Source organism: Poromitra crassiceps (genome assembly GCF_964638095.1).
Source record: "Poromitra crassiceps genome assembly, chromosome: 12".
NCBI classification, from domain to species: Eukaryota; Metazoa; Chordata; class Actinopteri; order Beryciformes; family Melamphaidae; genus Poromitra; species Poromitra crassiceps.
Window position 1 is genome coordinate 24,024,735 of NC_139632.1, and position 21,695 is coordinate 24,046,429.

General features: G+C 45.4%; 1 protein-coding gene across 1 annotated transcript; it reads left to right on the forward strand.

The window, feature by feature from the left end:
* The first annotated feature begins 12,012 nt into the window (after nt 1-12,012).
* On the forward strand, nt 12,013-20,745 carry zbtb11 (zinc finger and BTB domain containing 11). The gene is made up of 10 exons (XM_083647889.1): nt 12,013-12,499; nt 13,482-13,732; nt 13,888-14,119; nt 14,203-15,275; nt 15,401-15,727; nt 16,293-16,746; nt 16,897-17,014; nt 17,372-17,530; nt 18,754-18,929; nt 19,434-20,745. Exons 1-10 carry the CDS (start codon nt 12,193-12,195, stop codon nt 19,973-19,975), a joined length of 3,639 nt encoding a protein of 1,212 aa, XP_083504015.1. The 5' UTR covers nt 12,013-12,192; the 3' UTR covers nt 19,976-20,745.
* Nucleotides 20,746-21,695: the final 950 nt, after the last annotated feature.

Sequence of the window (21,695 nt, forward strand, 5' to 3'; positions counted from 1 at the left end):
TGACTAGAAGTTAGTCAAAGGAGAGAGTGCATATACAGTACTTGGCATTAGTAATAGCTTTCACTCTCTCCTGTTATCTCCCCATCTACATTATATTATACTTGCGCTGTTGCGTCGAGTCACATGTCCGAGGAGCTGCACGCAGGCTGGGCCGGCAGGCGCACCGGCCAAGGCGCACCCCTCGGTGCATTCGTCGAGGGGTTTGACCTTTATTTAGCTCAGTGGGTTTGACGCGGAAGTATATTTAGGCCTTCAGTGAGCACATTGTGTTCGGCCACAGCTATGCCATTTTACGTGCGATCGCGATGAATCCTTCAGGAAGTGTAAAGAGCACCCCTGCAGGTGATCTAATGGAGCCAGATTTGTTTAATTAGGTAATTGGGGATAGTGCAGCACCAAACATAGGTTACATGCTCATTTAGTACAACACGTAGAAGCCATCTTGAAAAAGGGCTGCCATCTTGGATTTTTGAGTGGTCAGCACCCTTTTTCAAAAGAGTGCACCTTGAAGAGTATCTGTGCCAAATTTCATGCTTGCATAACAAAGTGAACGATCCTTCTGAAATATGCAATTATCTGCTGCACTAGACAATTAATGGTTGAATTTGTGATGGCTGTGCAGATGAATGGCCGAACTTCCACCGTTCTGCATGGAGGCTACTGGACGGGTATTCCGCTCGTATAAAGAAAGGATCTTTACAGGAAAAAGCTTAAATTAGTGCTTTTCTGAAAATATAATTGATTTTCTTCATATTCGTAGTTGCCTTATGATTCAAGATTCAAGATTCAATACATTTATTGCCATGTCAACATAGTTGATAGGAATGATGAGATCAGAAGAAGGAGGTCATTGTTTATCTTGTTTGTCTTCATTTACCATGACATCACTGATGACAACAAATACTGACGGTGTATGCATGTGTGTGAGAATGTGGATCTCTACAGTCACATAATGGTGGTGTGAGCTCTGAAAAAGCCAAGTCAAAAAGCAACTTGTGTCAACGTGTGTGGCTTAGTAATGGTTTCAGTATTTGAGTGTTCATCTGGGCGTCTCCTTCTCATGCATTTCAGAATCTTCGATAAGAGCTTTGCACTTTAAACTATTGAAATCCAGACCCCTCCCACCACAGAAGAAAACTCTTCAGCGGATTGTTTTATAGGAAGGATGGAAAATGTCCTGTTTCACTGGCTATTATGTTTCCATTAGCAAGTGGAGGAAATGCATCCCCATTATTCAATTAGGCTCCCCCACTTCCGACATTACTGTGTTTCAGAGGCAGCTGACTCTTGTGGATTCAATGGGCCAAATTGTATCTATTCATTACTAGGCATCTCACGCGCTCGATTCCTAGGCTCGCCCTGCAGCTCGCATATGCTGTGCGGCCTCGCCCACAGCTCGGTTGCTGTGCGGCCTCACCTGCTCTATTGGCATGCACAGCCCAACTTTGCATCACTGATGACATCACTGATGATGTCATAGACATTGTGACATCATCAGTGATCGCACATTTGCTTGAGTGTAACCAAAAACCCCAATATCAATGTCTATGACATAATCAGTGCCAATGACATCAGTGATGTCATAAGATAAACTGCTCTTATGACATCACTATGACATCATCAGTGCCTATGACATAATCAGTGATGTCATAAGAAGATTTGCTCTAGATAGATGTGTGATGATGTTAGCCCCCATAGTAGCCTTTCATTGTAGTGAGACCATTTTTCAAAACTTGACCTCACTGTATAAAATGACCTATTGTGACCTCTAGGACAGTGGTTCCAAAACGGGGGTACCCCTAGGGGTACATGGAGGTACTACAGGGGATACTTGAGAGAAAGGGGAAATGGACAAATGTAAGAATAAATCATGGAAATAAATCAAATGTTAGAATAAATCTCCTTAGGAGGCACTAAAACTCTTTCACTCCATTTCTTATTTTGTAATGTTATATTCTTCAGAAGGTGGGTTATCATTCATTCCTTGCATCTATGCTATAGTTTTATCTTGCCGTTTTCTAAGCAAAATGCCTTGATCCACCCAATTATAGGTTATAAGGTACTTGATGCATTCTTGGTTTTCACCCTCAATATAACTACCGTAATATAGACTAGTCCAAGACGCCCACACAGCCCCACCCCCTCTTGCCAAAGGTCTTTCCAAGTTTGCTCCCCCATTAAAACATAACCAGGCGCCCATGCCATAGTGCAGAACCATTATAACCCTCAAGGGCAGGAGGGGGAATTTATGTCAATGATGTTAAACCATCACTGATGATGTCATCAGGGATGTCATACATAGGCATTGTGACATCATTGTGACATCACTGCTCATGTCATCAGTGACACACACACACACACACACACACGAGAGACTGAGGGAGAGGGAGAGAGAGAGGGGGAGAGATACTGAGGGAGAGAGACAGAGAGGAGAGGGGAGGGAGAGAGACAGCCTGAGGGAGAGAGAGAGAGGGAGACATTACGCGCACAGCAATAGGGCAGGCGAGGCCACGCAGCAGCCGAGCTGTGGGAAAGGCCACGCAACGGCTGAGCTGCGTATGCGAGCTGCAGGGCCAGCTCGGTGAGCTGCAGTGAGCCCGGCGAGCCCGAGCAGCGGGCAAGCCTAGGAATCGGGCACGCGCAGCGCACGAGATGCCTAGTGTTTCAAAGGTCAATTTTGGTCAGGATGTGCATGTGTACCTTTATTCAAATGATTCCATCAATTTCACAGTTCAAAAACATTAAATATAAATGAGCAATTAAGTATGCATTACACTTCTCTCTAATCTCATTGTTTCAATCTACAGTGTAAATAATGCCTTGGTGGGAAAACACCGGGGAAATAAACAGGGACAAAAAGCTAATTGGAGTCCTCTGCTTCCTGTCCTGCAGGTCACATGTTCCCAGCCACATGGCTCCTGGGAAGTTTCTCAAGATGCTTTGCATTGAGAACTCAGGAGGAAGCTCTGCTAGTGTGTTTATACTTAAGGTGTGTTTATAATTAAGGTATTAGATAATGGGAGCTAGTTGACATGCCAATTTAAGAACAACAGCGTATTCACTTTTCCCCCTTCATTGTCTATGGAGCAAAAAAAAAGTTGTGATTTGGGAGGCGGCCAAAGTATTGTGGGAAAAAGAGGTGTAAGCTGAGCTCAGTGACCTACTGGTTCCCAGCCTTCTCTTTGGCTTTCTCACTTTCTCTCTGCTTGCAGACAAAAGCATTATTATTGCTCTTGGATTCTTCATTGGTGAATTCGTGGTATTGAAACTGCTAGAAATGAGATGGTTTATGGCCTGTGAAGTGTGATCGAGAGCTGAATGGAGATTCAGATTCACTTAACTGGAAGCATTTCACCACAATATTTCCAAACGCTCTTCTGCTGGCTATTTTGTCTCTCTCAGACATAATGAGTCTGTGGCTGCATGTCTTGGAAGCCTGCGAGCTAAAGACTTTTATTTTGAAAAGGCGTTAGGCCTTATTCTGGGTGATTTACTGGAACCTAGGTGAAAGGTCAAGGCCACAAGTGTAAAACATGTACCAAGGCTCGTCAGTGTGCTCATCTGTCTGTTGGCTGGAGTCCCAGGCAGAGAGAAGAGCAAGACCCACTAACAGTATAGTGTTACATAAAACAGGTTCATCTCACACCGTCAAGCACGTGCTTGTGACTTAGTTGTATGGAAACCGAGCGTAACCTAGACGTTGGCTCGGCTCTCTGCTATCCCCAGGATGTAGGAAAATAAACCACAAGGTACAGAATGCTGTTCGCAGGACACAAGTTGTCATCCAACTAAGCCCATCTTTCCATCTGTCCTCAAAGTTACTCGTGCTGGCAGCATTTTCACTCAACAATTTATGATACTTTAGATATGACAAGATACAATAACATTTCTAACCCAGATCAAAAAGGGATAATCCACATTTTTTTTTAAAGTCAAATGCAAGGTCAATGGGGTCACGCTCCTGTATACAAGCTGACTGAGGCTAACTAAAATGTCATCCACAGTGCACATTCTGCACAAAGTACATTTCAGTCAGCTTCAGTCAGCTTGTACATACAGGAGCGTGACCCCACTGACCTCGCATTCGTTTTTGCCCAACTTTCCAGAGCTATCATGAGGAACAGCATGGATTGTGCTGAGAAAGAACTCTGCCAATCAACATCATCCTTGGTAAGTAGCAAATAGGGCTCGACTTTAAAAAATGTGAACTATCCCTTTAACAATATAGCTTTCGCATGACGGGCACAAACAGAACTTGGGGGACAACAATGACCATATAAGGCATGTCCCCCATGCGAGTCTATGACGAGAATCTCATTTCCAATCGCCATCATTGAAGGTCGTGATCACTCTTTATGTATTCTAAACATGGACTTTCATAACATACTTTACGGTCATATTCGTGAGACAAGTGCGTAGTCTTTCAAGGACACCGCATTTTTATAGCCCCCCACCCACCCACACACACACCACCAATGCCAAGTGATCGCATTAAGTATGTTAGCCCTTTCTGGTAGGAAAGGTATTCTCAATATACACTGGTAAAATAAAAGCAAAAGACACCATAGGCTTCCTCCTGTTAAGATATTACTCCTTTGTTTCCCCCCCGGTGGCCAAGACATCAGCTTAGTGCGTTGAAGTTATCTATGGTCTAAGTTAACAATCAAGGCTGTTGAAAAATGTAGTATTAAGACCCTGATGCTACAGTCACTGCATGTCTGAATTAACCGGTGATAAATTCATTATTTCACTCTTTTTAATATTGTGAGCTGGATGCATGCTAATCACACACCTTCCATGTGGCACGTCTGGTGGCACAGGCAGCTCTTTCTCTCTGTTCTTCCTCTCTATTCTAGGCCACAAGTGGAAATCCACCGACAAAGTTGAGCAACGGAACAGGCTGACTGGTGATCCTACTGCCATTTCTGTAACCCAGCAACTACGAGTCAATATCCTAACTGGTGAATGACGATTGGGTCTGTTATCCCCGGCAGCCAAGGACACAGGACATTTTATAAGAGGCCTAGAGAGCAGCACGCCCAACGCTTCTCTTATAGCCAATTCTCTGATAATAGCCGTACAATTTAAATCACTCTCAGCCAGCCAGACAACAAAGCACTGAAGGATAAGCAAAAGTGGTGACATAAGCGAGGCTGTGATTGTAAGCTCTTACATCATCATCCTCCATTCTGGCCTCTCTGCTGCAAAGTCCGGTTTCCTTGACAAACGGCGCTGATTGACATTGTCCTTTACGTTGAACTGCTTTCCCCCTCCGTGTTCAGCAGCACACTGCGTCAATCAGGGCCCACTTGAAAAAGAGATGGAAATCTCAATGTGATTACCCTGGTTAAATAAAGGACCAATAAAAATAATCACTCCACTGGAATAGGATATGAGAAAGGATTGTTACCGTCTGATTTACCATGCAGCTCCATTCAACCTTATTAGGTTATGGGCAACATTGTGGGGCCAAATGCTATTTTCATCCACAGGTGAGCCCACAGCTTTCCCATATCTCTCCGGCATGTGTACCGGAGGCAGGGAGCTTCTCCTCAGGCAGTGTGTAATGGAAAACTACTCCACCACCACCACAGCCGTGGTGAGCTTCATATCAATGTGTCTGGCCCTGGGCGAGCAACAGCAGGACAATGGACGATAAGACAGTCTCCTCTCGTTCAGCTCCCCCAGCTGTGTTTGTCCTTAGAGACAAACAGACCTTTATCTACCGAGGAGTCTGGGTCAGACAGAGGAGCCTTACTGCCTTTCAGCCTGATCTCAGACCCATTAGTGTGTAATAGAACTGGAAGGAGATTACAAATCGAAACATCAACACAAAATATAATTGAGTGTTTTCTCTAGATTGAAGCTCAGGCACATTAACTATGACCTGCACATTGAAGGTGTCAAGGTCTGTTAGCACTGAGCTCATCCTGAAACGGCACTTCTCCTCAAGTCTAATCAATTAGTGATGATTATTGTATTGACACATTCTGAAACGATATTACAGAGGCAAAGGAATCATGGTAACATGTAAATGTATTTACTAAAACAAGTCAAGTATAAGAATCCTGTTTTTGTTCTAGAAGGGCTGCCGCTGTAAGTAAAGATTTGCAATATTATGGAGACTATATGTTAGGCTACAGGTAAACGAACAAAATAAAGACACTGTTTTTTTGGTGTGTTTTTTGGCCGGTGTCACCATGCTAAGTTTATTTCAAGGTCAAACTCATCTCTGATTTACGATGAATGGCGGAGTATTAATCTCTTGGAAATGTATTGTGTACAGTCAATACAGAGAGTGGAAACAGATTCAACAGCAAATATACAACTCAACACCAAAGGGCCAAACCATAGGGGCCAAACCTGATAGGGGCACTGATCGGTATGATTCTCCTGCTCTACAACGCCAGCAGCCATGTTTTCGCTCACACTTCAAGGTTAGCGGCGTATGAAGACAACGTTATCGCTAACCATTTTGGCTTGTGTGCGTCTGTGTGTCGTGTGAGGTGCTCATGAGAGATAAAAGAATAGCGTAAATCTACAATATAGCCGGGCACATGGACTAGACCGCGGTTTGAACAAATCGTGAGGCAAGCGAAAGTAATCATTTATTCCAGTTGCCCTGAAGCCATTTTCAGAGCAGGCTTTTTCATTGTATAGTGATAGACAGCATGCAGATTGTTACTATGTCAGCATGCACAATTTGCCCTCTAGCATTCACTATGGTGATGAATCATTAGGGCATCAAAGTGAGTTATGGGGAGGAGAGGCGGCAGGGAGGGATTCACCTCCCGTACATCAGGACTTACAGTATATGGGGGGGAAATACAGCAGCTACAACTACAAGAACACCCTGTATAAAAACACCAACCTCGCCAAATTGAATGATAATGTAGAGTGGGCTGGGATGGAAAGAATACAGTATGCAAATAAGAGACACATCTATACTAACTAAGAGAAACAGTCAGATGAAAACAGTCTGCCCTGACAAAGAGACAAAGACCAGCCAGCGGTCTTGGAAGATGGTATTAGACAAACCGTCCAGACAAAAGAGTAGATTCAGAGATAACAGAACGATGTGAGAAGAGGCTTAGATATGTGGAGTGCAGAGAGATGACTGTTACCTAAAGCAGTGGTGTTTAAGTTCAGGCTGACATCTCATGCGGCTGTTGACAGAGTAAGAGATACCCAGAACCAAAACAGAAACGTTAGAGAGAAGAATGATCTCATTATGTTAGGTAGTGCGTGGGCCCCCCTTGATATAGTAGAAGAGTAGATTGTAAGTGCAGTGTGGGAATGGGCGTCCTTAATTGACCTCTATCTAGTTTAACAGCAGAATTCAAATGTGCAAAGGCGGTGGAGTGGACACACACACACACACACACACACACACACACACACACACACAGCACCTGGACAGATATGGACCTCTAAAGAAGCAGTTCAGCAAAGCACATCCAGCACTGATGGCTAATGTGGGGCAAGTGCAACAGCCTGGTGGAGGCCTTGGCCTTGGCACAAGCAAACCTGCATGGAACAAAACAATCCCTTTAGAAAACAGGAACTTAGAGCAAATACCTTGCCCGGAGGAAATGACAAGGTGTGCAAGCAGTTTATCAGGCTACGCAGGGACAATGGATGAACAGAGAAACTATAAAGGAAGACAAGGCTTAGTTGGAAAGAATGTGTGAGACTGAAGGTATCTTGGATTTGATTCATCTGAGGGAATATGCTGAATGAAGCAAACAAATGGCTGGTTGACGGCGTGCAGTGCATTGCTGTGTCAGACAAATCCAATCTTTCCCAAGGTTCGTACAAGTGGAGGCACAGCCACATGTTGAAGTGCCTGGCAACAGCAGCAACTGAGACTAAACAAACAGATATAAAATATCTGGCAGTTAGCAGTTAGAGAACCAAATGTATCAAATCAGTTTATGTGAAGGTGAACAAATCAGCAAAGAAAAAGTATTGAATAGGGACAAGGGCAGAGGATGGGGCTAGGGAGTGGGAGATCCAAGCAGACATAAAACAGCAACTTAACACTCGTGCCAGAAGTAGCTAGCAGCAGCGTAAGAAAGACCTGGTAGCAGTTCACAGGGAGTTAGCAGCAGCGTAAGACCTGGTAGCAGTTCACTCAGGGAGTCAGGGATTCATGGTCAGGGTTTACGCCACAAGGGTTGCTCCTGAAGCAGCTACCATCTCCGGCTGAAAAGAGAAGACAGCAGCAGAAACCATCCCTTAAGTTAAGTTAGTTAAGTTAAGTTATCCTTTATTTATCCCCATGGGGAAATTCATCCTCTGCATTTGACCCATCCTGTACTAGGAACCTTCCTAGAACTAGGAGCGGTGGGCAGCCACAGTGCAGCACCCGGGGACCAACTCCAGTTCTTTTGCCATTGCCGTGGTCAGAGGCACTGACAGGAGTCTTAACCCTAACATACATGTCTTTAGGTGGTGGGAGGAAACCGGAGTGCCCGGAGAAAACCCACACGAACACGGGGAGAACATGCAAACTCCACACAGAAAGGACCGGGATGGACCGGGGTTCGAACCCGGGACCTTCTTGCTGTGAGGCAACAGTGCTAACCACTGAGCCACCGTGCCGTCATGAGGGCGAGGTTGGAAGTTTATTAAGTGCAATGTCACACTAGCGCCTCCTCTGGTCAGTCGGGGCGCCTGGCCGGGGCGGAAGGGAACTGGTGGGAATAGCATGATCCTCCCACGTGCTAGGTCCTGCCGGTGAGGCTCCCCGCTGTCATGTGAAAAGAAGCGGCTGGCAACCGTGCCTGTGTTGGAGGAAGCATGGTGCTAGTCTACGACTCTCCCAAGACTGGCAGAGGGGGTGGAGCAGCAACCGGGGCAGCGGGGGGAAATTGGCCAAGTACAATTGGGGAGAAAATGGGGGGGAAATCAGAAAAAAAAAGTATAGGTGCAATATCAAAGTAGTGTAGGCGAGTAAAGGTCTGAAGTTATGGGAGGAGGGGGGTTGGCGGGAATGGTAAATGGTCTGCATTTATATAGCGCTTTTATCCAAAGCGCTTTACAATCAGTAGATAGTCTACATTCACCCATTCATACACCAATGGTGGCAAGCTACCACGCAGGGTGCCTACACACCATCAGGAGCAAGGAGGGTTAAGTGTCTTGCCCAAGGATACAACGACAGCAGCTGGGAGGGAGCGGGGATCGAACCGCCAACCCTTGCGTCATTGGCCGACCCGCTCTACCTCCTGAGCTAAAGCCGCCCCGGGAAGATTACAGACAGTCTAATTTCTTGTTTGAACCTTCTGGAGAAGAAAACATTTGGGATGGGAGCCAACTGCAATGATAACAAATTCCCTTCAAGGTCCAAGACAGGTTTCTACATAGTGTAGGTGCTCACCCTGCATGTCCTACTGTATATGGGTTAGAAAGACCATCATGGGCCATATCTTACAAGGGCAAGGGCAAGCGTTATCTTTGCTACTTAAGTTTCTAACACTCAAAATCTTTTTTTCTTCTTCTTTTAAATACCACTGGGTCAGTACATGAAAGGATATGTTTCAGCGACCCAGTGGTAATTAAAAGAAAAAAGTTAGATTTTGATATTAGAAGAAGAAGAAGAAGAACTGGATGGACAAACCCGTCTTTATTTGTCACACGAACACACCCAACACACGCATGTGGCCAGCCGGTGGTCGTTGAAACACAGTCTCTGCATTTATCCCATCCAGGCTTGTCCTTCCTCTGGGGGTCAGGCCAGGAGCAGTGGGCAGCTTTCTTGTGCACAGCGGCCGGGGACCAACTTCAAATGTTGTCGTCACTGGTCAGATGACGATCTTCTGCATGTTTTTAGGGATGGGGGGTCCATATCGATGTTGGAGGAACCCCAGGGGAGCACGAGCAGAACATGCAAACTCCACACAGAAAGTATCATATCATATCATATCATATCTCTGTCACAACTGACTGGAAATCTGACTTTGAATGTGTCATGTAGTTATAGGTAGAAACTATACACTCTATACACTCGGCCAGTTTACCGATCTACATTCCCGTTAAGCTGATTAAGTAAAATGAGGCCTACCGTATTGCTGCCTGCCAGACATCCATGCTGAAAAGCTGATTTTCAGTCTGCACTGGGTTGAAAATGGACCAAAAGGGGCCAAGGGCACATTTTCACCTTCCACAACATCAGGTTTGTCCCTTCAAAGGACTTCAGAGAGTGATAAGATATTGTATTTGTTATATTTTGATTCAATTTTAGGAGTGGTTCTCAAGTGACCTGCTCCCAAGAGTCAGACTGACAAATTGACAGGCCTGACTGTGTGTTCACACAGGAAGAGAGGTGAAATTCTGCACACTGACTTTATTCACAGGTTCAATCACATGATTTGCAAGAAAAAAGCATGTGAAATTGGTGTGAAGATGCAGCACGAATTGATGGCACCACCTGACACAACAGAAACCAGCATTATCATCACAGCCAAGGTTTAGTGGTTTTGGTTGACAACTTTCTTGAATTCTTTCTCAAACCGTGAGGAATGAGACAATATAGATGACTGCATCAGGTTTATGTTTCTCTATTCTTCATCATGCTTGCATTGTATTTGTCTGTTACCAGGTTTTGCAGCCAGCATGACCAATTTATCTTCTCTTTGGGAATCCAGTTTTTTTAAACCTTTTGTGTGGATGTCGTCAGTCAGATTTACTGCTCAAAAATAACCCATATCATATGTCTCCTCCACCGTCACCACCATGTCACACACAAAGAGTATCGAAAGCAAGAGGCGACATCCAATGCTTTTTTGACAAACAGCGCTGCCACCATTTTAGCCTGGGAAAAAAAGCCTCCTTGCGCCAATGGGACAACAGCAAAGCATTCATCAGAACCATGGCAGCCAATGAGAGGTAGCCTAGTCTCTCCAAAATGGCGCATTTGCTGTGCGCTGATATTGCAATGGAACAACCTATTGGCTGTCAGTTCTTAGCAATGAAAGTTATTTTCTGTCTTCTAGCATGCACATTAGTAGGCTACCTTGCATCAAAATACTCATCTGAATAGTATCGCAGTAGTATGAATAGCAGTATAGTTTAACAACATTACTGCTCTTCAATGTGCCATCAGGTGTGTGTGTGTGTGTGTGTGTGTGTGTGTGTGTGTGTGTGTGTGTGTGTGTGTGTGTGTGTGTGTGTGCGTGCGTGCAGGCATCATTCCACTGAAACAGTACAGTGGATGATTTCAGGGATTAGCAGACCTTCAGCCACAGAGGGGGACCTAGTAGTGAAAGTAGCATGGTTGAAACAAAGGTTTTGTCCTAGACTAGAGTCCCATGGCTCTGATATTGCACATGGCTGCTGATCTAGATCAGTGATGAACCATTTTCACCCCTTAGAAGCACTACATTTATCAAAGCTTTCATGTTTAAACGGTATATCTATGGCAGTGGTTCTCAAAGTGTTGTCCGGGGACACCCAGGCGTCCTTGGGGGAGGTTCCAGAGGGTCCCCAGCAAAAAGCATTATTTTTACTAGAAGTAACACAATGAGAGAATGTATGCCTATTTTGGCCATGGGTTTCATACACTATCTAAAAGTATGATGACCCTCCCACTCTTCTGGCCCTGTCTTGCAGGGGCGCCTGCAATTGTAATTTCCCTCCAAAAACGATAATTTTGACCCTCAGGTACGATAATTCAACATTTCCCACCTGGCAACACTGTACCCCAGCGTCTATGACGAGACACAGACTGTCTCTATAAGTAGCGAGAAGAGGACAAATGGGGGTCCGTGTCTATGTGTCCAGGTCCTTGATGTGAAATGTTTGAGAAACACGGATCTATGGTGATTACAGCAGTCATATCTGGGGGTCAGACACCCACCTCTTCTGTCGGCTTGCTTGAAGTTTGGTCATGACGCCCCCTTGTGGAGGACGGTGTTCAAGACGTGGACCGGCGCGAGCTTCCGCCATCGCTGACGCAGCATCCGGTTGTGCAGCAGCCATTTTGTCTGTTCGGGCAAGTCTACCCCTGACGGTCACAAACTGCAGTTCCACCCTAGGAAACAATTTGAAATGTCGTTATTATATTTCTTATTTCGTGTTCTGGACTAACTGGGGACCGACGATAATTTATACTTCAATTTTAGAAGTTCGAGGAGGGCTCCTCCTTCGAAATAAATCCACGATTTAGCTTAGAAATCGCTCGACTGAGGCATGTCGTGCGAAGAAAGCTACTTGGCCATCATACGCTATCTGACTGACGAGCGGGAGCCGTATGCGCCAGGGACTCATGGCAATACCAAGAGAAAAATCCGCAAAGCGGCGGCATGCTACGTGGTCAGAAACGGGACGTTGTTTTACCAGAGGCGGCTGAAGGGCCTGGATGACTTCACAGAGCTGGAGGTGGTGCTGCAGGATGCACGGAGGAAGGAACTTATGAGCCAGGCACACATCACTGAAGGCGAACATCTCAACCAACAACTCACCTGGGAATCCATTTCTCACAAGTACTGGTGGAGAGGTACGTTACATAGCAAGATACGTTAGCTTATCATGCTAAACTGGCTAGGGATTAACGTTGCATCTGCTGAGGAACCCGTGTAAACAGTACACACGCAAGCCTGTCAAATATTGATGTAACGTTAGCTAAATACAAAGCTGCTCTCTGGCGCCACCTACTGATAGATGATGAAATACTTTAATCACTTTTTGGCACAACACCTGGTCCCTACTATAGACCCTTTTCACGGGGGCCATTTTGTGTCGAAATCGCAGGGTAAACACAGGTGCAGGCAAAACACTAATGAGGGTTTCCAACTTCCCATCATGGAAATTGGAAACCCTCATTAGTGTGTTGCTTGCACCTGTGTTTACCCTGCCATTACGACACAAAATGGCCCCCGTGAGAAGGGTCTATTGGGGATATTCCTACGCAGGTCTGGAAAAGAATTAAAGATGAATTTGATAATTGCCAGAACTTGAATAGTTTGGGAATTTGAGGGGGGCAAAAGCATATAACATGTGCTTCACGTCCGATACACACATAATTAAGTTACAGAGTTTATAGCTTTTGTGTTGTTGTAGTCTACAACTTGTAGACCCGCTTTGAGTCCACAGTTTCTGATCATTTTCAGATAGCCGCTGTCATCATGAATTATATCAAATACTGACCAAAATCAAATCGTGATATGACCTAGTTCTATCTGCGTAAATCATATTGAACACCAGACAAAATCCTCAAAAAATCAAAAAATAAATAAATATTGAAAATGTGTAGGAAGTAGGAACCCTGTAGTCCAGCCTTGATTGAGACTGTGGTTATTATGCTGGTTGGTGGTGCGTGATATCAGACTGAATTGTCAACTCATTACACTGTTTAAGAAGCAGCCAAAACTCAACTTGGTGGAGTGGGTGGATTTGAAGGTCTGGAACCAGGGAAGCTGCATGGAGGAGTTTGTAATGTTGAACTAGCTGAAAATGTATCGTGTTTTTTGACACTGTAGGTATCCTGAAGCATGTGAAGGACCACATCAGAGAGTGTACTCAGTGTACTCAGAGCAGGCAGAGGACAGCAGATGATGGGTCTGGAACTCGCCCTGTGGGTCGGCCAGGAAGACGCAGGGTGGTGGTCCAGACAAATGACGAGCAGGAGCAAGAGGAGGATGAAGAAGGCGATGAATTATACTTCACCGATGCATCTGGTCAGCCTCAAGCCAAGGTGTCCAAGACAGTGGGCAAGCACGAAGTGGTCTTTGTAAGTACCGGGAAGTTGTGAAATCTCAAAATGTTGTTCCACTATGCTGCTATCAGTATATTGGTGTGATCAAAATGTTTGCCATACAGTTTCCAGTTGGGCGTCTATTCTGAATGTGGGCTTTTTGTCGGTTGGTCTTATGTGCTGACATGCAGGTGGATAGCAAGGGTGAGGTGAACCAGTTCCTGCCCAGACACAGCCAGACGATGTTGGAAAAACTCAACCAGCAGCGCCTCGGCAATCAGTTCTGTGACATCACCCTGCTGATCGAGGGAGAGGAGCACCGCGCACACAAAGCTGTGCTGGCAGCCTGCAGCGAATACTTCAATGAGCTCTTTGTTGAGAAGGGGGCTGTGTCCACACATGAGGCTGTGGTAGATCTCTCTGGTGAGTCTTTCATCTGTTTGCTATATACAGAATATTTTAATTGCATTGCTTAAACCCTAACCCTCATTCCTCTCTCTCTTCAGGTTTCACCAAAGCCAGCTTCCTACCGCTGCTGGATTTTGCTTATACCTCCTCCCTTACTTTCAATTTCTGTGTAATGGCAGAGATTGCCACACTTGCACGACATTTGCTGATGGCGGAGGTGCTGCAGATCTGCGAGTCTGTACATAAGCAGGTGGAGGAACAGCAGCTTACCGTCTATCAAAGGGGAGACATCCACACTGTGGTGTCAAGTCAACCGGCGGGCCCTGAGGCCTTCAAAGACGAAGCTGGTGCGTACATGGTGACCATACAGAGTGATGGCCAGGCGGTGGTCACCCACACTGCTGTTGCTGTAACAGACAAGTCCTTGGCTGTTGTTGCAAAACCTACTGAGGCCTACATACAGCTGCCCATGACAGTTGTCTCCCAAGATGTGGAGGGAGAAGGCGGGCAAGCCCACAGTGGTGAAGCTGGGCAAGATGAAACGGTGACTGTGGTCACTCACAGTGGACAGGCTGGGCCAGGAGAGACGGTGACGGTCATTTCGCACAGTGGGGACGGAATAGAGGGGGAGACCATGACTGTGGTCACCCACAGTGGTCAGGCTGGAGCCAGTGAGTCCCTGGCTGTGGTGTCAGCCTGCCTAGCAATGGAGCAGCCGCAGGATGCTGAAGGCCCTCTGGAAGCAGGGACCTTCATCATAACTGTGGACCCAGACAAAGTGAGTCCTTCAGAGATCGTTAAATTAGCAGCCGCCATGGCCCCTGTCCCACAGGCTGAAGCAGTCCCAATGCCTCAGCAGGAGACTGCGGAGCCACAGATGGTAGAATCGGCACCCCAGAAACGCAAACGAGGGCGCCCAGCTAAGGTGAAGAAGGACATTGTGGTAGAGTACTATACGATCCCAGTGGAGGACGACGACGAGCCGGAGTCTGTTAGCTGTGAGGAACACGGGGACACGCAGGAGAGCACGGCAGAGGACCCCAACAAGAGACACCTCCGGCAGCGCTCTATCGGTGAGGGGGGTTACGCACGTCTACATATGGGGCTTGAGGAAGAAGAGGACAAGAAAGGACAAACCCCACAGCATCCCGGTCCCTCCACCACCCCTAAGGTACATAAACACATTCAAATCAAGCATTGCATGTCAGTGAATGTGCATGTTGTTGCTCATGAAAATGTTAAGTGTGAAGGGTTTTACAATCCGTAGATAGACTGAACACGACTGTGTGTTTGCAGGTGGGCCCGAAGCCCGGGAAGAGGGGACGGCCACCAAAGAGACCACGGGAGAATCCAGAGGAAGGAGCGGCCTGCTCTGGAGCAGACCCAGAGGCCAAGGCTGCAGCAGAGAGCCTAACAGAGGGAGAGATGAACACCGAAGAGGCTGGGATGAAGGAACCAGCGGCAGAGCCAGAGACCGGCTCCATGCAGGAAGCCATTTCATCGAAAACTGAAAGCGCTGTTGATGGAGAGTACACATGCTCCGAATGTGGCATGTGCTTCCAGAGACGCTACGCTCTCATCATGCACACGTTAAAACACGAGAAAGTTGGATACAAGTGCAGTGTAAGTATTAGTGCTGAAACCATCAGTCGATTGACAAAAAAACGATTTGAATTTTGATAATCGATTAATCGTTTTATTTTTGCTGGTTACAGCTTCATAAATACAAAAAATGTATGCCTTTTTTCTGTTTCATATTATATAACTAAATACTTTGGCTATTGTTGGCTGCTGGTCAGACATTTTAAGAATCACTTTGGGCTGTGGGAACTTGTGATGGGCATTTGTCATTATTTTTTTTTATTTGACAGGCTAAATGATTCAATGAAAAGATTATTGATAGATAAATCGATAATTAAAATATTAGTTGCAGCCGTAGCAGGTATTAGTTTGGCTAACTTGTGTCATATAAAATCGGTAATATTGTCAGTACAGTACCCACATTGTTTGCAAGACTTTTTAACAGTTAAAGTGTTATTATTATTATTATTATTATTATATTTTATTTACAGCTATACACAAATGAATCACAAGTAACCATCAATTAACATTTGACAGTTTACTCACACAAACACACTTACAATTTAAAGTGTTTTTACACTTTCATGTTGTTTTTGCACTGTTTCAGCTGTGTAGCAAGGAATTCCAGTATGCGGCCTCACTGCGGGCACACCTGGCTAGACACAAACAGTTACAGCAGAGCAGCCAGCGGGTGGCTGCCAAGCCGGTTGCCAAGCCAGTTGCCAAGCCGGTTGTCAAGCCGGTTGTCAAGCCGGTGATGGAGCAGAGCTCAGAGGGCAGTCTGGATGAGAAGAATGTCACGGCCACCAAAAAGATAGAATTTGTGTGCGACATCTGTGGGAAGACCATGCCCAAACTCTACTCGCTGCGTATCCACATGCTCAGTCACACGGGCGTGCGGCCTCACTCCTGCAAGGTCTGCGGCAAGACCTTCATCCACAAGCACAGCCTGAAGATGCACAGAGCACTCCACGACGTCTCCAAGCAGTTTGCCTGTGACTATTGTCAGAAAACCTTTGTCACCAAGAGGAGCATGGAGGAACACACCAGCCTTCATACAGGTCTGCATACACTGTGCACAAAGTTACTAATTTCTTCCTTTCCTCTCCTCACCACTACTCTGGTGTCCAAATGACCCAGACTGAACTGTAAATGCAACCAATGATATTTGCCTCTTTTCAGTGTTTACAATTTAAAATAATATATTTCAGGTGAATCAAAGTACCAATGCAACACATGTGGAAACACCTTCCACCGAGCCTCTGCTCTGAGCAAACACATGAAGAAGCACCAACCCAAACCTGATGTCCGTCCATTCGCTTGTGATCAGTGAGTAGCTGTTCTGTTCTGTTCTCTTCCTTTCATGAGGCCTCAGTCAAGGTCACGGTGGCTCAGTGGTTAGCACTGTCACCTCACAGCAAGAAGGTTGTGGGTTCAAATCTCCACCCCGGTCATTTCTGTGTGGAGTTTGCATGTTCTCCCCGTGTTTGCGTGGATTTCCTCCTAGTCTAAAAGACATGCTGTGTTTGTAATCACAATATAATCTAGTAAAATGTGTAGATACATGATACTGCTATGATGCTGAAGCCCTTTGAGACATGTGTGTGATAAGGGGCTATAAACATAACATAACTGAACTAATGACATTTGAATGTGCCACTCATACTCATGACTTCTCTGCTCCAGCTGTGATAAGAGGTTCTATGAAGCCAAAGATCTCCAACAGCACATGAACAAGCACATGGGCCTGAAGCCCTTCCAGTGCCAGGTGTGTGGCAAATGCTACAGTTGGAAGAAGGACTGGTACTCGCATGTCAAGTCCCACAGCGTGGCTGAGCCTTATAAGTAAGTATGTTGGGTCTGTATTAGACCAGTCTGAAAAGATTGTGTTTTATTGCCTAGATATTGTGTGCCCTGGTTCTCATTGCAAGCTGCATGTGGCTGCTGGGCCCTGTATTAACTAACCTGACTCTGCAATACCGCCCCCATCTGGGAGAGTCAGGTTATGTATTAACAGCTTTCTAAAATAATTCACATACGCTAGTCAATAAGAGACGGCGTATCTAAGCCAGTAGTCAAAGCTATGGAAATTTAGTCTAGTATGGCACAGAATTAATTTACATGGTCTCTAATATCTTATTTATCCTACTACTTTTTTGCTTTGATGTTTGTCTCAGAATCAGAATTATTTTATTCGGCCATAGTATGTTTGCACATACACAGAAATGGTCTTGGTGTTGTAGGTGCACTAGTCTGAAACTCATACGAGCAGACGAGACAGTGTGACCCAACTATAATGCCAAAATAGGGCAAAAAGTAGCCTAAGGCGTCACCATATTGGGCTACTTTGCTGTATACTGGCAGTTTATTTTTTCACAGTAAATACATATAAGCAACATAATATAAAACAGGCACATTAATAACCACTGCCATGAAGCTGAGCAGTTTGACACAGCCTTAACACATACAGTACATGTATACAAGTGCTTCTATTTAGCATACTAGTTCTAAAGCTAAGCTGTTTCAACTGTATACAAGTTACAGCAGGTGCAGAGGCAAAATGTGTTCGACTACAATCACATTTTAATACTACTTTTTTGTTTTTTTGTTTTTATTGCCACTGCCATAAAAGCTGCAATCAGTTGTTAAATTATTTTTGGCTAACGCTGGCACCAGCATGATGCACACCCACTGTTCGACTTGAAAAACTATATTTCCTTTATATCGGAGCCATGCATCATTAACTGATGTCCAATGACTGTTTAAAGACATCTTTAGAAGCACGTCCATCAGCCTTGACAAATTCTGGTCATGGTGCTTTCATACGGGCCAAAGACGATGGGATTCAAGCAAGACGGTCTAACTTCAACTCACTTCCTGTCTTTTTGTCACGTGGGTTTTGCCCATGGTTTTTCACGGACACGCCCACTTAGGAGACTTTCGGCAGGTCTGAGTCAATGGGTGACCACGCCCATTTAGGGGACTGGCTGCTACCATTTGTTAGAATTGGCGGAGCCTGCGGTGACCCATCTATAGTAATATAATATCTATGTGCGGGCTCTCCTCAGGTGTAACGTGTGTGGCAAAGAGTTCTTTGAGAAGGCCCTGTTCAGGAGGCACGTGAAGAAAGCCACCCATGGGAAGAAGGGCCGAGTGAAGCAGAACCTGGAGAGGGAGTGTGAGCACTGTGGAAGGAAGTTCACTCAGCTCCGAGAATTCAGACGCCACATCAACAACCACCAGGGTGAGTGACAGGAAGAATAGGACTGAGCTCCCACGGGTCTTTGAAATCCTTGAAAGTTTGTGATTTTGAGAAAAAAGAATCAAGGTTTTGAAAATGGACATAGGCATGGGTCATTGAAAGTGCTTTGAATGTATATATTTTGTGCAAGAATAGAAATGGAAGTTGTTTTGATATAGCACAAGCACAGCTGAGAAGTGTTCCCACATTCAAGCCTCTTTTTAATTGTCTGTGAGCTTCTGTAAAGCCTGCTAGCCTACTAGTTCTCATTATACAAATTCTCAGTGCTGTAACTTGTAACAGTATACCTTGATTCATGTCTCAAACTATGCTGTGCTGGGTCCTTGAATTTGAGGGAATTGGCCCTGGAAACTCCTTGAAGGTGTGGGAACCCTGATAGGAAAATGTATTCCAGTATTTGTCTAAGCTCATTTCTATGATTGTTTTAGACGGGTTGCGTTTTTGTCAGTGTTGCATGTTTTAGTTGTTTGTGCCCTCTGTTCCTAGGAGTGAAGCCATTTGAATGTCTGACTTGTGGCGTGGCCTGGGCCGACGCCCGCTCTCTCAAGCGACACGTCCGCACGCACACGGGAGAGCGGCCCTACGTGTGCCCCATGTGCCAAGAGCCCCACATAGATGCGCGCACTCTTCGCAAGCACATGGCCAAGTACCACGAAGACAACCTGCCGGGGAAGATCATGCTGGAGAAGGACACGCTGCAGTTCCACAACCAGGGCACCCAGGTGGAGCACGCCGTCAGCATCCTGGCGTCAGACCTGCCCCCCGAGCTGCGCGCCGCCCAGCAGGTGTCCTCGGAGGAGATCGAGACGGTGCTGATCACAGAGGAGACAGTGGAGGCTGTGGAGGCGGTGCAGGCGGTCCAGGCGATGACGGACGGCTCGGTCAGCACGCTGTCGGATCAGAGCATCATGCAGGTGGTGAACTATGTGCTGGCCCATCACCACACGACGGACGCTAAGCTCGTCGACACGTCCGAGGAGATTCAGACCATGGAAGTGGAGGTGGCTCATGTGGCCGAGGTCGAGTGACTTTCTGCTAGGCACCAGGATTCCCACACAGACTGATGACATTGTTACCTACTGTCTGTCTGTATAAAGCGGAACAGAATGTAAAAAGATGGCTATTTTTCTGAAAATGTACATGCTGTAAGTGAACCGTTATGAAGCGTTCTACTCAGCCCAGCACCATGCGTGCTTGTTTGTGTGTTTGCGACGTCTTTGTGTGTGTATGCACAGTTGCACACACACACACACACAAATTTGTACATTCTGTGTAAATAGCGAGATATAACAATATTGATTCCTGAATTTGCGAATCTACCACAGTTGAAGCTCAGGAGAATTAAAGGTAAAAGTAATAATTAAGACACAACCTTTACTTTGGCTGTATCATGTATCTTTTCCCCAGTGTAGGAAATTTAAAGAATATTTTGGGGGCAACTTTTGCCCCCACTGTCTAAAAGATAGGGGCATTGACAAACTTGTGGGCACTTTAAAAAAAAGTAATTAGTGCATAAACATAAAGTTGCTAAAGTGTGAACAGTGCTGTTTGAGTTTGTTCTTCATCATCTTCTGGTAACCAGCTTGCAGGTTCAGAGTTATGTTACAGATGGAAATGTAAATTAATTGAATCAAAATAAAATTATGCAAATTTGGGCATTTTTGCCCTTGCCCCAGGCTAATTTCCTACACTGGTTTTCCCTCCTTGTGATCTGTCCCTGCCTCAGTTCTGAGTGACCGCGCAAAGCTGTGAGGCTTCACTGTAGCAGACATTTCATCCTCTGGCTATGGGTCCCCCCCTCTTGTGTAAGCTTGAAGGATAACCAAATAAAAAAAGTTGCTTATATTTTTGTTATGTCATCGTATGATCTGTTATAAGCAAATGGATATCTTGCTCACCATTACAGCTGTTCTGGAAGTTGCCATTTAAAATGTTACTTTACATCAGCAGGCAGTCCTACATGTGTTCCTCACTTCCCCTAACAGGATTTGTAGTAGTGATATTTTAGCAGTGTGGTTCCTGCTCTTATCAGCTCTCTAGCTTTATTGGCTACAAAGGCAGAACTGGGGTAACACTTTACAATAATGTACACAAATAATGTAGTAGTTACTAGTAAACTCATTAACTAATCAGAATCAGAAAGACTTTAATGATCCTCGGGGGGGAAATTGGGACAGGTTACAGTAGCTCCCTCACAGAACACAACATAGCATAAAGAAAACTAGTAAAATGCGATACTAAGCCAAAATAAGTAGAATACGTCTAAAGTAAGCAAAATAAGTAGAGTAAGTATACATTACGGGACAATTACCGTTATTGCACACTGGACTTATATTAAGTCGGCTTGCCCTTTACGTTACACGTGGCTCAGCCAGGCACAGTTAACCTATCGGCTGGCTCAGTCTCAGGGAGACTGAGCGTCTCCGAGGTGCTCTTTTAAGAGGCATTAAATAGACCGATGGCCACAGGCAGGAATGATTTCCTGTGCCTCTCCGTATTGCATCTAGGTGGAATCAGTCTCTCACTAGTTCATATTGCAGCCATTTCTGGTGATTAATTGCTCAAATTGTCCAACAACAGAGGAGAAACACATTGGCAGTGTCTTGGTGGCACACTGTGTATGGCAGTTGCCTACTGAGGTAAGGTTTGTGAGGTCAAGTCCAGGATGTCCACATACTGTATCTTTGGGTAGCAAAAAGATTTTTATTTAAATAAAAGTGGCAATAGGCATACAGTAACAACCCATTT

Coding starts and splice junctions, on each gene's coding strand:
- zbtb11 (XM_083647889.1), top strand. CDS start 12,193: ATGTCGTGCGAAGAAAGCTACTTGGCCATCATACGCTATCTGACTGAC. Junction 15,276..15,400: donor GTCCCTCCACCACCCCTAAG/GTACATAAACAC, acceptor GTGTGTTTGCAG/GTGGGCCCGAAGCCCGGGAA. Junction 16,747..16,896: donor ACACACCAGCCTTCATACAG/GTCTGCATACAC, acceptor AATATATTTCAG/GTGAATCAAAGTACCAATGC.